The following is a 13102-nucleotide window of genomic DNA, read 5'->3' on the forward strand; positions in this document are numbered from 1 at the left end:
TTGAAAACTCCATTGTAATGGGTATACCTTATTAATAAAGAAGAAGACTACCAGAAATAAGAGAAAAATGGCCAGTTGGTGCGTCAAGAACAATTTATATTCAACAAGATAATGCTAAACCGCATATCATGGACAATGATAGATTGTTCAGAGAAGCAGCCACAATAGATGGGTTCGATTTTCATTTACTTCAACAGCCCTTGAATTCCCCGGATATGAATGTATTGGACTTGGGATTTTTACGGGCAATATAAGCCTTGCAACACAAAAGGCTGCTTAGTTTCCACTCATCTTCATCAGTGGTTGCCCAAAGATGGTCATACTCAGTATCCTCATCAACAAATTCTGGAGTAGACAACACAATTTCACCCTCGAAGTCTAATTCTTTTCCCCAATGTGGATTAGTTTCCACTGAAGATTGGACACTATCATCATCAGAATAATCATCATAGCAAGCCTTTCTAGAAGGCTCAACTGGATCCACTTTTTAATCCCCCATACTTTTATACCCAAATGTGAGGAAGAACAAGATGAGTGTAGGTATGGAATGAAGAACGAAAATTTCACAGACTTAGATGTAAGGAAGAACAAGGAAAAACAAGATGAAGAACAAAAATTTCACAAACCCAGATCTGGAAATAATGAATAAAAATTTCATAGACCTAGATGCGAGGAAGAACAAGATGAAGATTGAAAATTTTCACAAACCTAGATGTGGATATGGGATAAACAACAAAAATTTCACAGACCCAAATGTGAGGAAGAACAAGATGAAGAACAACTATTTCACTGACCTGGAATGGGATGAAGAACTTTGGGTTTTGTTGGGTGTAATAATAAAGGTGAAGGGAATGGACAAACTTAATTCTCTTTGTCGTCGCTTGTTTGTCATTTTCTATCATTCTCTTTTTTTTTTTTTTTTTTTGGTTTACCCAAAATTGGCCCACACTCACTCCCCACCCTCCTCAAGATTTTTCCATTCTCATTCCTTATTTCATTACCCATCACTTAAAATTTAAACTTTGATTTATGGGTATTGTTATAATTTGCCAATATTTTCATTTTATCGCCACCCTAATTAAATTATGAATTTGCCCCTAAACTTTAAAAAATTACGAATTTGCATGTTGGACTTAATAACACTATTATCAACTAAATTAATAAAAAAATTATTAATAAAAAATTAAAAATTAATTAACAACTAAATTTTAATTAATATATTATTATATTAAAAAATAATTAACATTCAAATAAATTATTTAAATTCAAAACTAATTATTATCGAAAAAGGTAAGTGTAATTTAATGGCTGGGTAGTTGGTAGATGTAATTAGATTCAATTAAGTAGGTTTAAGTAATTTGATGGTTAGAATATTAGAAGCTAAGTAGGGGGTAAAGGGTTATTTACTTACTTTAGTAAGGGTAAAATGGAAAATGAGACATAACTAGTGAACTGACCTAATATAAAAATGAGACATTAGTGCTGAATTGGAGGGAGTATTTATCTTCAACATTATTATTCTTATTATTAGGATATTCATATTGTATTATTATGAGAAATTATCAATGGTACCCTTAAGTTTTGACACTTTATCAATGGTACACCTAAGTTTTTTTATTATCAATGGTATTGTCGTACTATTGGGCGTTTTACAACCGTAACCTTTTAAACTTTTTCCGTCAAAAATCGTCTAAAACCATTAACTTTTTTTCTTTTTCTTTTATTTTTCAATTCAAAACATAAAAGAAAGTTAATGGTTTTGAACGATTTTGGACAGAAAAAGTTAAAAAAGGTTACGGTTGTAAAACACTCAATAATACAAGGGTACCATTGATAATAAAAAAAACTTAGGGGTACCATTGATAAAGTGTCAAAACTCAGGGTTCTGAACCCTAGCATATAACATTGTGTCATCTTTTGCTATCACAAGTGCAGCGGGTCAAAAATCACAGCATATAACGGGGATAAAACCGCAGCATATAAGATTTTTTCCACTAGTGAACTATCAACACAAATAATGAAATAAAAGACTAATAAGGACGGTAGTTTCCTATGAACAATGTCACACGTACCTCTTAACTCCCCACCTGTCAATCACTTTGCTAGTTATCATCACGACAACATCATCACAGGTTCAAAGAACAACATACACGTCAAAGACATAATACATGAACAATGAATAGTCAAACAAGCAATGCGTTCATCCTAGCATACAAAGACTCAAATTGTCGTTCGATTATCCTATTATCCAAATTTCTGACTTATGACGTTTCCCGGCCTGTACGGGTCGCCAAAGTAATATTTTGAAAGAATACACATGGGATGGCTAATCACAAGGAAACTTCCTAACCAAGACATTGCCCGACTATTTAACGGAATCGTCAAGGTAAGAGCATGCATACCCCCATGGTGGCCATTATTAGGACCCTGTCATAAACCCAAATTTCATAGTAGCAACCCCATAAGGGTATCCAAATCTCATATACAACCCATGTGGGTGATAACAACAACCATCCTTTTATTTCCATTTAACTCCTTTTTAATTATTCGGGTGTCTAATCCTTAAGTGAAATATAACATCACACACTTAGATGAAATTACATTACTCAATAATAACAATTGCAAAGTCATGCAAAGTCTAAGCATGACGCACCTTATTGGCATAATCAACACACACAGGCTTCAATTCAAAGCGTTCACTAACCCCTTATGAACAGAGGTCCTATCAAACAAACATAGAGCCACATATCAAAACGTGCACACATACATGTCTCATACCACATTAATTTTATCTCAAAACATCACGCACAAAAGATTTTATACACAAATGTCATAATTCATAAGTTCAATGTATGAATTCTACGTAATTATCTTTTTACATAAAATTAATTACTTCAAATGAAAAATCCAACGTCACCACTGTGTTGAGAGGATACTATTTACCTTACATACCAAGATTCATAATTGTTGAAGTTAAAATAAAAAACGAGGCAAAACCGACCAGAGAGTTAGCGGCGAGTCGTCGCTTCCTTCTTCAACAATTTCTACCAGATCAGAACACTGGCGACGAGTCGTTGCTTTAGGCGACGACTCGTCATTTTCTTCTAGAAAACATTTTTCGTTTGTTTTTTTATATATATAAATTTATTAATGTGTAAATATAAATTTATATATAAAATTTTATCCAAACTATCATATATGATTTTCATCTTCCATAAACACTTATATAGATTTTCTTCATCAAATCTTATGACACAACCATACATTACTACAAACCTTTACAATTTTCATGAGCTTTATATATTTACTATATTTGTTAAGGTGATCAAAAATCAATAATCAAAATTTGGCCAAAACATATTTATCATGAACAGTCCTTTTTATAATAATTTATTCAATCGAATGCACATAACATTACATCTTTATACCACAACAAGAACATGATTTCATTATATCAACTAGTTATAACTTAATAAAACTTATAGAAGTTTTAATATAAAGGACTCACAAAGATGAAGATATTATAGATTGCCTTAGAATACCAAATGAGTACAAAAGCCAAATTCCTTGCTTCCTTTCTATAAATATGAGCAATGTATACTCCAACAACACTAAAAAAGTTTATGAATTTTTATATTGCTTTTTGATGAGATGCTAATGAAAGGTTGTGGAAATGGGTTTACATAGTGGTAAATCCCTAAGTTAATGAAGAGAGACTTCAAGCTAAGGAAAATCGTAGTGGGTTTGGACGAAGATCTGATAATAACAGGTTTTGAGGAAAATTTAATGGTCAAGATTAAACCGGCTAAAAATTAAAATTTTAAGGGGAATGGCGGACAAGGAGGATACGTGCATTAAAATGCAAGGATAGTCAAGTAGTAGTGATGATGATAAACCATCATTTAAATGGTAATGTATAGTTTTATTTCAAAGAAACATCAAATCTACTGTTTAGATACAGTTACAAAGGAGTTCAAAGGGAACAAAGTATAAACTTAGTGTCATATTCAAAAATAATATCGAAAATTATGGGAGATCTAGCGAAAGAAATCAAATGCCAAGTGGGGTACCCAATCTTAAGAAGGAGATCCTGATTAAAAGGGATCCTAAACTTGTTAACTTGAAACGTTATACTCAAGATTGGTTCCTAATTATAGCATGAGTTTTAAGGATCCTAATTGAAGAGAGAGACTCAGAATAAGAATTACATGGCTGATCTAAATGGTTCGAAACAAGGAAACAGTCAAGCAGGATACAAAGCAAGTCCTTACCTATGAATCCTATCTCAAAATTCAAAGATTTGAGGGGAAATTGTATGTGTCTGGATCAGGATAACTGAATTAGGGTCCAGACAATAACTAATAAAGTAAGGTGAAGAGTTAACTTAGTAGAGAGGAAACATTAAAGAATGATATCAAGGACGACGCATCAATTATAAAGTTGGCTAATAAGTACATCAACGGTACATAGGTCACTCAAGTAGCTATGCTAAAAGATTACTTTTCTTTGGGACACACGTCACTCCCTGAAAGAGGGAAATGCTATTTGTAGCATTTTATGCACCACCCTGAAGCCAATGAGAAGTTGCCATGTCACAGGTTGTAGCTGACTCTACAAGGACGGTCTTTTGGAATAGGTAATCTTCAGAAGGACATTTGAGACATTCCTAAGAGTGCCCAATAAGGGGATAAAACTACCCATTACTACACCATATTACAGGTATTTGTTATTCTAGTAACTTAAGCACATTTGCTCTGATCATTTATTAATCTTCAAACAATGTTTATTGAAAACGAACTTCACATTCAATTGGGTTTTTAATCATTTGAGCATAGACAAACATTTATTCTATAAGTTAAATAAGAGTTTGTTAAATTTTTCTTAAGTCTCACATCATAAACAAACCCTAATATAAACTCTTCAAGCTAAGAGCCACTGTGCATTAGGGCAAGAGTTTATTAGGGAAAAACATTTGGATACTTATTGACTTGAGAGTCAAAGAAGGTCTCCGGAAAACCATTCTGGGCCCTCTTATCCCTTGTTATATGTACAGGTAAAGAAGACATTTCAGGGTGGTCTTATAGTAAGATGGACAAGACAACAAGAACAAACCCCCCACAAACCTAGCATTAACTTTTCTTAAGACACAAATTGGACTAATTCTGATTTAGTCACTTAATTTATTATACAAAATAAAATACTTGAAAATGTTTTTCAATCTCTCTTTTGTCTACTTAATCTTATATATGAGTATATTACAATATATTTGTTGAAGGAAAGAGCCACTATTTATAGACGTGGAAATAAGAAAAAGAAAAAAATATACAACTCAATTCTAACAAAACTTCTCTTCTTTGATTATCCAAGTAGCAAAATTTTATGGTGGAGAGTTAAACACATGAACTCTAGAAGTAAGGGAAGCTTCCATCACTTAGCAAAAGAAGTTTTCTTGAAAATTTCAAATTAGACCAGACTAGTCAAGACACCAGACCGAACAAGACCAGACCGTTCAACAACGGTCTAATCTGGTCTGATCTATATATTTTTTTCTTATAAATGCATTTTGTAATTAAGAATCTAAGATAATGTATTTATCATTTGTTTGCTTCCTCTCTTGTTTGCTCACAACTTCAACCCCTTTATGTTTTATTACCATCATGATCATCCATTTTATTTTTTATCGCAAATTATAAATGATCTATCCATCAACATCTATAGTAGAACCAAAAAAATCAATTAAAAACCAAAATACATACTAAAATTTAACCAACAAACCCTAAAATTGAACATCAAAAAATCGAAATACATACTAAAATTGAAATACATACGATTAATTTCCCTAAAAAATCAAAGTTCAAAAAACTCAAAAAAGTCAACAAACAAAATTTTAAAATGCAAACAAATCAACAAAAAAAACCCTAAAAAATAAAAAAATCAACCAACAAAAAATCGAAATACATCAAAAATTCAAAATATACAAACAAATCAAAAAACAATCATAAAAAACCAACAAATATTCTAAATACACAAGCAAATAAACAAAATACTGAACCAAACACAAAAAAATCAACCCAAACATCAAAAATTCTAAATATAAACTAATCTGGAAAAAATGAGTGTTGAGAGAATGAGAGTTGAGTAGTTGACTGTTGATACTTGAGAGTAGAGATTGAGAGGTGTCGTTTTCAGAAAAAATTATCCCACATTAAAGATGTTGAGCCACCAAATGAGAAATTAGAGTTGGGCCTTGGCCGCCTAACTCATTTACTTTACTTATATATTATTAGGGTTTCCGGTGTATGGTTTATGGTGTTCACCATACCGAAATTTATTATGATATTTATAATCGGAATAAACGCTTCGAATTACACATCCAACAAAAATAATGTTATTTGCTTTATTGGCTGTTCTACAAACTCTCTGACAAGGTAATGTTTTTCTTCCCACAAATAAAATTTCAGTAATCGAGTCCTGACTCCTGTCATCTAATCTTCTTCTCAGTCCTTTAACCAGGTTATTCATTTACTTGATTTTCGTTTATTAATCTGTTCCATATCTGATGCTTTTAACAATATACATTTGTTCTGCTTTGTCATTCTTTTTGTTGTTCATTCATTGAATTTGTTTGTTTGGTTTATCATTTTCTTCATTTGATGATCTGGGGTTTCATGGGTTTGATTCTGATTATTACAAATTTGATATCTGATAAAAATGTGGGTTGTTGATTTTGGGCTTTTGGGGTTTATGGTTCAAGGGTTTTCATGTTATCCTTGTTGAATAGTGATTTAGTCACGCTGTAGATTTCATTTTGTTCATTTGATGATCTGGGGTTTCATGTTTTAATTTGAATGATACACAAGTGTTAATTTCTGATAAAAATGTGTATTGATTTTGAGTTTTTAGGGGTTTAGGGGTTTTGAGTTTTTTCTTGTTAAAAACCAACACAGTGGTTGATATCATAGATAACAAAGAATGGAGGGGTGGATACTTACATGTATCTTTATATACAGTTGTGACTTTTTATTAGATCTCTTAGAAAATTATTGATGGGATGTATAACTCAATTATGATTGGAAAATTGGATCTAATAAACAGTGGTGCTCTTGTTGCATCCATAAAGTTTTGGAATGTTGCATTGAACAGGAGATATAAATGAGTGGGAAATGTGTGTTTCCATTATGAACTGATTAGTTTGTCTGAAATCAAGATTCAAGAATTGAGATTTAGGAAAAAGATAAAAATGCAGTTTTGAGCTACTGCCTGCTCCTCTCTTCTATTTTATTTCACTAATTTTCTGAATGCCCCAACAATACTTGTACATAAGTATATAAAGACAATATTCCTAGATAAGCTATTTACAAAATACCCTTACTACCGTCTTCCCCTTCTCTTATAAGTTATTAGAGGCCTTGGACCTGGGTCTATAGAGTAGAGATTGTATCCCTTAGATGATCTCGTAGTGTGACATTACCCACCGCCTGATGTACTACCTTGTCCTTAAGATGAGCGTGTGAATAAGTGTGTAGCATTTTCGTGCAGTCTTCCTATGTTGCTTTTTACTTAGGCAAGCCTTCCCACAAAACCAGAAGCTCGCATTGGTCTTGCCCTTGTGTCCGTACTTGTAGTACTTCTTTTGGTAGAGCCAATCTTTCCATTGTCACTGCTACTGGCGGTGGTGTGGTTGATGCCATTGATTCCTCTTCAGCCTTCTTTAGTTGGTAAACGTGAAAGACATGGTGGATATTGCTAGTAGTTAGTAATTCCAACTTGTATGCTACCTTGCCCACTCTTTGTAGCACTCTGTATGGGTCATAAAAATGTGGTGCTAGCTTTTCATTTGGTCGTTTGGCTAGAGATCTTTGTTGGTAGGGTTAGGGTTTCAAGTAAACTAAGTCTCTCATAGAGAAGGATATTTCTTGGTTGTGCATGTCCGTGAAGTGCTTCATTCTTTGTTGGGCCTTGGTGGTATTGAATATTAGTTTGTCCAAAATAGCATCTCGTTCTTGCAATAATTGATATAGGCTATCAATGTTGGTGTGCTTATGTCCAAAACACATGATATGGAGTGGGACTCTGCCATATAGGGCTTGAAACCGAGTCAAGCGCATAGAGTGGTGAAGAGAGGTGTTGTAGCAAAATTCAGCTCAATGTACGCATCTTGTCCATGATAATCGTGCACAAAGCAAAGGAGGTACATATCAAGTATTATATTGATTATCTCTGATTACCCATTCGTTTGTGGATGAAAAGTTGTACTGCGTAATAGTTGCATTTGTTGTAGCTTGAATAATTTCCTCTAAAAATGGGCCTATCTAAAATAATGCTGGTAGGAAATTGTTATGGTTTTGCAGCAGTAATTTAGCAGAATATTAGAAAGACAGAAGAAGAAAGAAAGAAATAGACATGGAGAGAATTAGAGTAATGGAATGCTTGTATTAGCTAACTAGGGAAGAGTACCCCCTGACCTCTTTGAGTGGTTCAGCAACTCCAATGCATACAACACTATTGATGTCACTACAAGCATGATTTTCCTATTGCTCTACTTCTCATTATATACCTCTTTGGCCTTCTAGAAAACTCCCCATAACCAACTATACAACTCAGCATTTATTATAACAAACTTCCTGACAGTAACAGTAAAATAGATTCCATTGCAAAATTAAAATCTAACTTGGATTTCCTTTATTGTCCTTCCTAATCCTTCTAGAATATACTTTCCTGATTACTCGTGCAGCTCGGTCCATGACAGAAATCCATGTAGCTCAACTACCTTCCCAACAAATTGCGTGGTGACAGATAATGTGGTGACAGGCCCGGCTACAAGGAGTAGCACCCTGAGCAACCGCTCAGGGCCTCATTCTATGAGGGGCCTCACTTGAACTATATCAGATTCTGCGACCACGAGAAACAATGATTAAGAAAAAGGGTTTTATTTAACAGTGAGGAAGAAGGAAGGAGACAATGGAGGAGTAATTGCTTCAAGCGTTTTGAACACTGCTTGATCTTGAATCCATGGCGGAGTACACTGAGGAAGATTGGAGTAACAGTGACGAAGGAGGGAGACAACGGAGGAAGATAAAGAAAGTGAACTTCAGATAGGAGAGAGAAAGAAAAAGGGTTTTATTTAGTTTTAATTTTAATTTCGTGATGCTGTGATAATAATAACGTGTTTTGGTCGGTTTTTATACAAATTCTTTATTAAGATCGTCTTATTGTGAGACGGCTTAGTATGAGTTGACCCAATATTTAGTTTTAAAAAAAAAATGAAAAAAAGTTTTTTATTTACTTAACTATTTTTTTTAAAAGACATTAATTGAATTGCTTGTATGAATTCGTCTCATGGTGAAACGGTCTCATACAAGACGCGCTGCAGTTTTTATATTGTAGTTTATTTTAGTTTTTATTTAAATTCGTCTTACTTTTATTAATATAATTAATTTAAAATTCGTCATTTGAAAAGGGCCTATATTTTTTTATTTTGCTTAGAGCCTTTCAAATTTTCGAGACAGCCCTGTGTGGTGAAGGGGTGTTTAAGCCGAATAAAATGACCGTACATGGTTAGGCAGTCTATTACAACCAATATTGTACAAAATCCATCTGACTTGGGCAACCCCTCAATGAAGTCGACGGTGATGTGTTGCAAAACCCGTGTTGGACTTGATAAGGGTTGTAAAAGACCCTCGGGCTGTTGACTTGACATATCTTGCATTCTTTCACGTTGTATCTTTATCTACTAAGATATTTCCCTCTGACTCTCCTAAAATTTCCTTAGCTATTAGAGTAATACAATTCGTTATCATAGCCTTCACATTCAAAGCCATTTACCTATCAGCTTCTTTGATTACTTTCTCGACAAAAGCTTTGTCACTATCATCTTTCACTCTCCACCATCTAATCCTTCCTTTCTCTGTAGCTTTCTCATTCTTTGTTCTTTCATGTTAGCGAACAGCCGAACATCCAGATGAAGAATTTTATGTTGTGATTCCCATGCAACTCGGTTATTTTTGATTTAGTGATGATTTCTTGCCGCAGAGGCGTAGAGTGAACTTTTATTTTTATGTGATCTATCAACACTTCCCTCTTAATAGATGAGACTTGTAATGTACTTAAAGATGTGCTTGAAATAATTGTTATTCATAGCCATAGGAATCCACTGTCTCATTCTTTTTCCTCTTCCCATGATGAAGGGTGGGCTAAGCTGGACATGTAGTTTCCATGGATAAGGACTTAATTGATTGTAAGATTGACTTAGTGCTTAAAGTTAAAAAGTTTTCCATATTTAGACGTGGTGCAGTCTTAAACACATATTATAACGGTCGCTTGCCAATAGGACAAAAGGAGGTAGAGGAGTGAATCAAATTAAAAACGTAGCAATTTTCAGATGCTTATATGTCTTAACTCTTTACAAGATTAAGATTTACTCGGTGTTTGATAGAAACTTACCTTGCGAATGAATTAATTTTATATGACTTATAAATTTAAAATAGTTATGTTACTTGAATAAGGTCCTTCATTGTAAATTATATTTTCTTTTGAATTTTTGTAGTGTACTATTGATTATTTACTGATGTTTAATTAAATTTGGGTCTAATGTTTTGCTATTCTTGGGTGTTTCTCAGAGCAGGTTAAATTTTTGTGAAATTTTGAACGCCAAAGTTGGTGGAGCTAATATGGTAGTGCATTCTACACTTCGTGACCCCATTCCTGTAGCTCTAAGTGGAACAGCTGGACTTGGAGCATTTGGACCTTCTGTTGGTCATGTTGACATCGGAATAAGCAAATCAGCATACTTGTTTCGAGTTGCACTTCCTGGTGTTACAAAGGAAAATTGTGAGTTTGTTGCTCTCCTTTTGCTCTAATAATCTTTGGTTCCCATTATTTTCCTTGGGAAGATCCTGTTAGTCTAGATCATGATTGGACTGCTTCGTCATTAAGTTTTCTATAAAGTCTATAATGAAACCCGTCCTGACCTGAAGCTGACCCATCTAACTCGAATATAACCTGAATCTGACTTTCCATTAATTTGTTGAGCTGATGAAGCTGTTGATACAGGTTACCTGTTTCAGCGTGTTTAACTAGGTTGATTCAGTATCTATACTGGTCAACTTGATTAATTGGGTTGGATCTTAGTATTGATATGAAAAAACTCAATATCGCAGGTCATTTAAAGTGTGAGATTGAGCGTGATGGCAAAGTTCTTCTTCGAGGAGTTGTAATTGGTGGAGATTTAGCTAAAACGAGACCTGAAAAAGAGTATGACAAAAAAGTCGCACAGTTGACCCCAGCAGGGCCATTCACAATATGTTTCAGGTTACCTGGTCCTGTTGACCCAAGGCTATTCTTACCCACATTCAGGTCAGATGGTATCCTCGAGGGTGCGGTGTTCAAATACAGGGCGCGTGTGATATAAGTTCGATTCCTTCATGATCCGAAACAATGTCCGCTGCTCTATAAAATGTGTGTTACATTTAACAGGATTTTAGTTTGTATAGTTGTATGATATTACAAATTTGCAAAACTACAGATGTTTGGGCAAGTATTGGTGCTAACAACTATGCTTCAGAACTTGCAAAACTACAGAAACATATTGATACATTGTGATCATTCTTAAATACTGTTGCTAAGTGATGAAAACAATTGGTTCTAGGAATTATATTGTTGAGTTATAGAGTAATGTTTTTATAGTGAATGATATGCTGCTTGCAAGCTATGCTTGGCAATTGGCATACTAGGAGACGATTCGTGACATTTGGCTGAAGTTCAGATCAAACATCGATGATCTCAGGCCAAGCGTGTGTTCAGCAAGCAGACTTGGATGTACTGATTATTGCTACAAAATTCAAGTAATGTCATGTTTGCCATACCATCTTATGCTGGTGTAAGGCCTCTTAGTCACTTATAAAAGCAAGCTATAATGCCATTCATTAATCTTTGGAGATCTTAATAACAAATCACCAATACTATTCACTGAGTAGTTAAAAAGTATGAAGTATCTAGGGCTATATACAGACATCAAGTGTGAATTTTATCTGTTTTATGTCATTCATTGGGGATCAAAATTTGCATTGGGAACTCACTATTCATGTAACTATTGGATGAATAGATTAATTCCTAAGAGCATATTTAGATTGAGTGTAAATGTTAAATGAAGTAAAAAAGTCAAACTAATGAAATAATGGTAAGTACTCATGCATATGAAAAAAACATTTCTCTCATATTAAGAAAAAGTAGATTCCCATCCACCCCTAGCGTAAATTTATATTTTATGAAAGTTGATAGAAGGTCGAATACTTTCTAGAGGGGGTGAATAGAGAATATGAGCGTTTAAAATTTTTGTCTGGAATAATATCTCAAGAGATTGAGTGACCTTTCAAAACTGTTTTCTGAGACAATTTTAGGTCGACTTGCAAAACTATAACGTATGTGCGGAAAATAAACTTAAAGAATAACACACGATATGTCAACGAGGTTCGGTTCTAAACAACCTACTCCCCGCTTATGGGTTCTCTTTCAACCCGTAGGATTTCAACGCCTTTTATTAACAGACTTTAAGACAAACTAGAAGATCTCACTATCTTCTCTCACCACGTTCTTCCCCTTGAAGAAACGTCTTACAAGTCCCTTTAATAAAAGCAAATCTCAATCTCACAATAGAGATTACAAGTTGAACACTTTGAAAAGTATTCTAAGTTAGGCGTATTAAACTATAAAATAATCTAACTCTTTTTAACACTTAAGCCTATTACAAATTATAAGAGTTAGATGAACTACGAATTACAACTCTTTTGAACACTTAGAAAATATTCGATCTTAAGTCAAGAGAGAAAGTTGCAAGAAGAGGTGCATCCTTAATTCTGAAATGAAGCCTTGTATTTATATATGTCACGCCTCAACATATCCTTGAAGAGCAAGAAAACTTCATCCGTTAATTTTGTTGATCTGGATATTCTGTGCTAGTCTTTAAGACCTTGAGCTTTAAATCAAACTGACGTTGCACTGACAGCACATCTAATTTCGTCATTGTGTGCTGTAATTTGTTTTTAACAACCAATGATGTGCTGCCACTGTAACACCCTTGAATTTCTAACCCCTTAAACGAAAC

At 33.9% G+C, this 13102-nt stretch overlaps 1 protein-coding gene across 4 annotated transcripts; it reads left to right on the plus strand.

The window, feature by feature from the left end:
* The first annotated feature begins 6144 nt into the window (after positions 1-6144).
* LOC130799000 (increased DNA methylation 3-like) lies at positions 6145-11650 on the plus strand. 4 transcript variants are annotated; one of them, XM_057662101.1, is made up of 3 exons: positions 6145-6428; positions 10625-10830; positions 11160-11650. In XM_057662101.1, exons 1-3 carry the CDS (start codon positions 6307-6309, stop codon positions 11408-11410), a joined length of 579 nt encoding a protein of 192 aa, XP_057518084.1. In that variant the 5' UTR covers positions 6145-6306; the 3' UTR covers positions 11411-11650. The 4 variants fall into 4 exon arrangements, with proteins under 4 accessions (XP_057518084.1, XP_057518086.1, XP_057518087.1 ...); XM_057662103.1 differs by having other exon boundaries at positions 6287-6428; positions 10620-10830; XM_057662104.1 differs by having other exon boundaries at positions 6378-6513; positions 10620-10830.
* The last annotated feature ends 1452 nt before the right edge of the window (positions 11651-13102 follow it).

Source organism: Amaranthus tricolor, chromosome 13, assembly GCF_026212465.1.
Source record: "Amaranthus tricolor cultivar Red isolate AtriRed21 chromosome 13, ASM2621246v1, whole genome shotgun sequence".
NCBI lineage: Eukaryota > Viridiplantae > Streptophyta > Magnoliopsida > Caryophyllales > Amaranthaceae > Amaranthus > Amaranthus tricolor.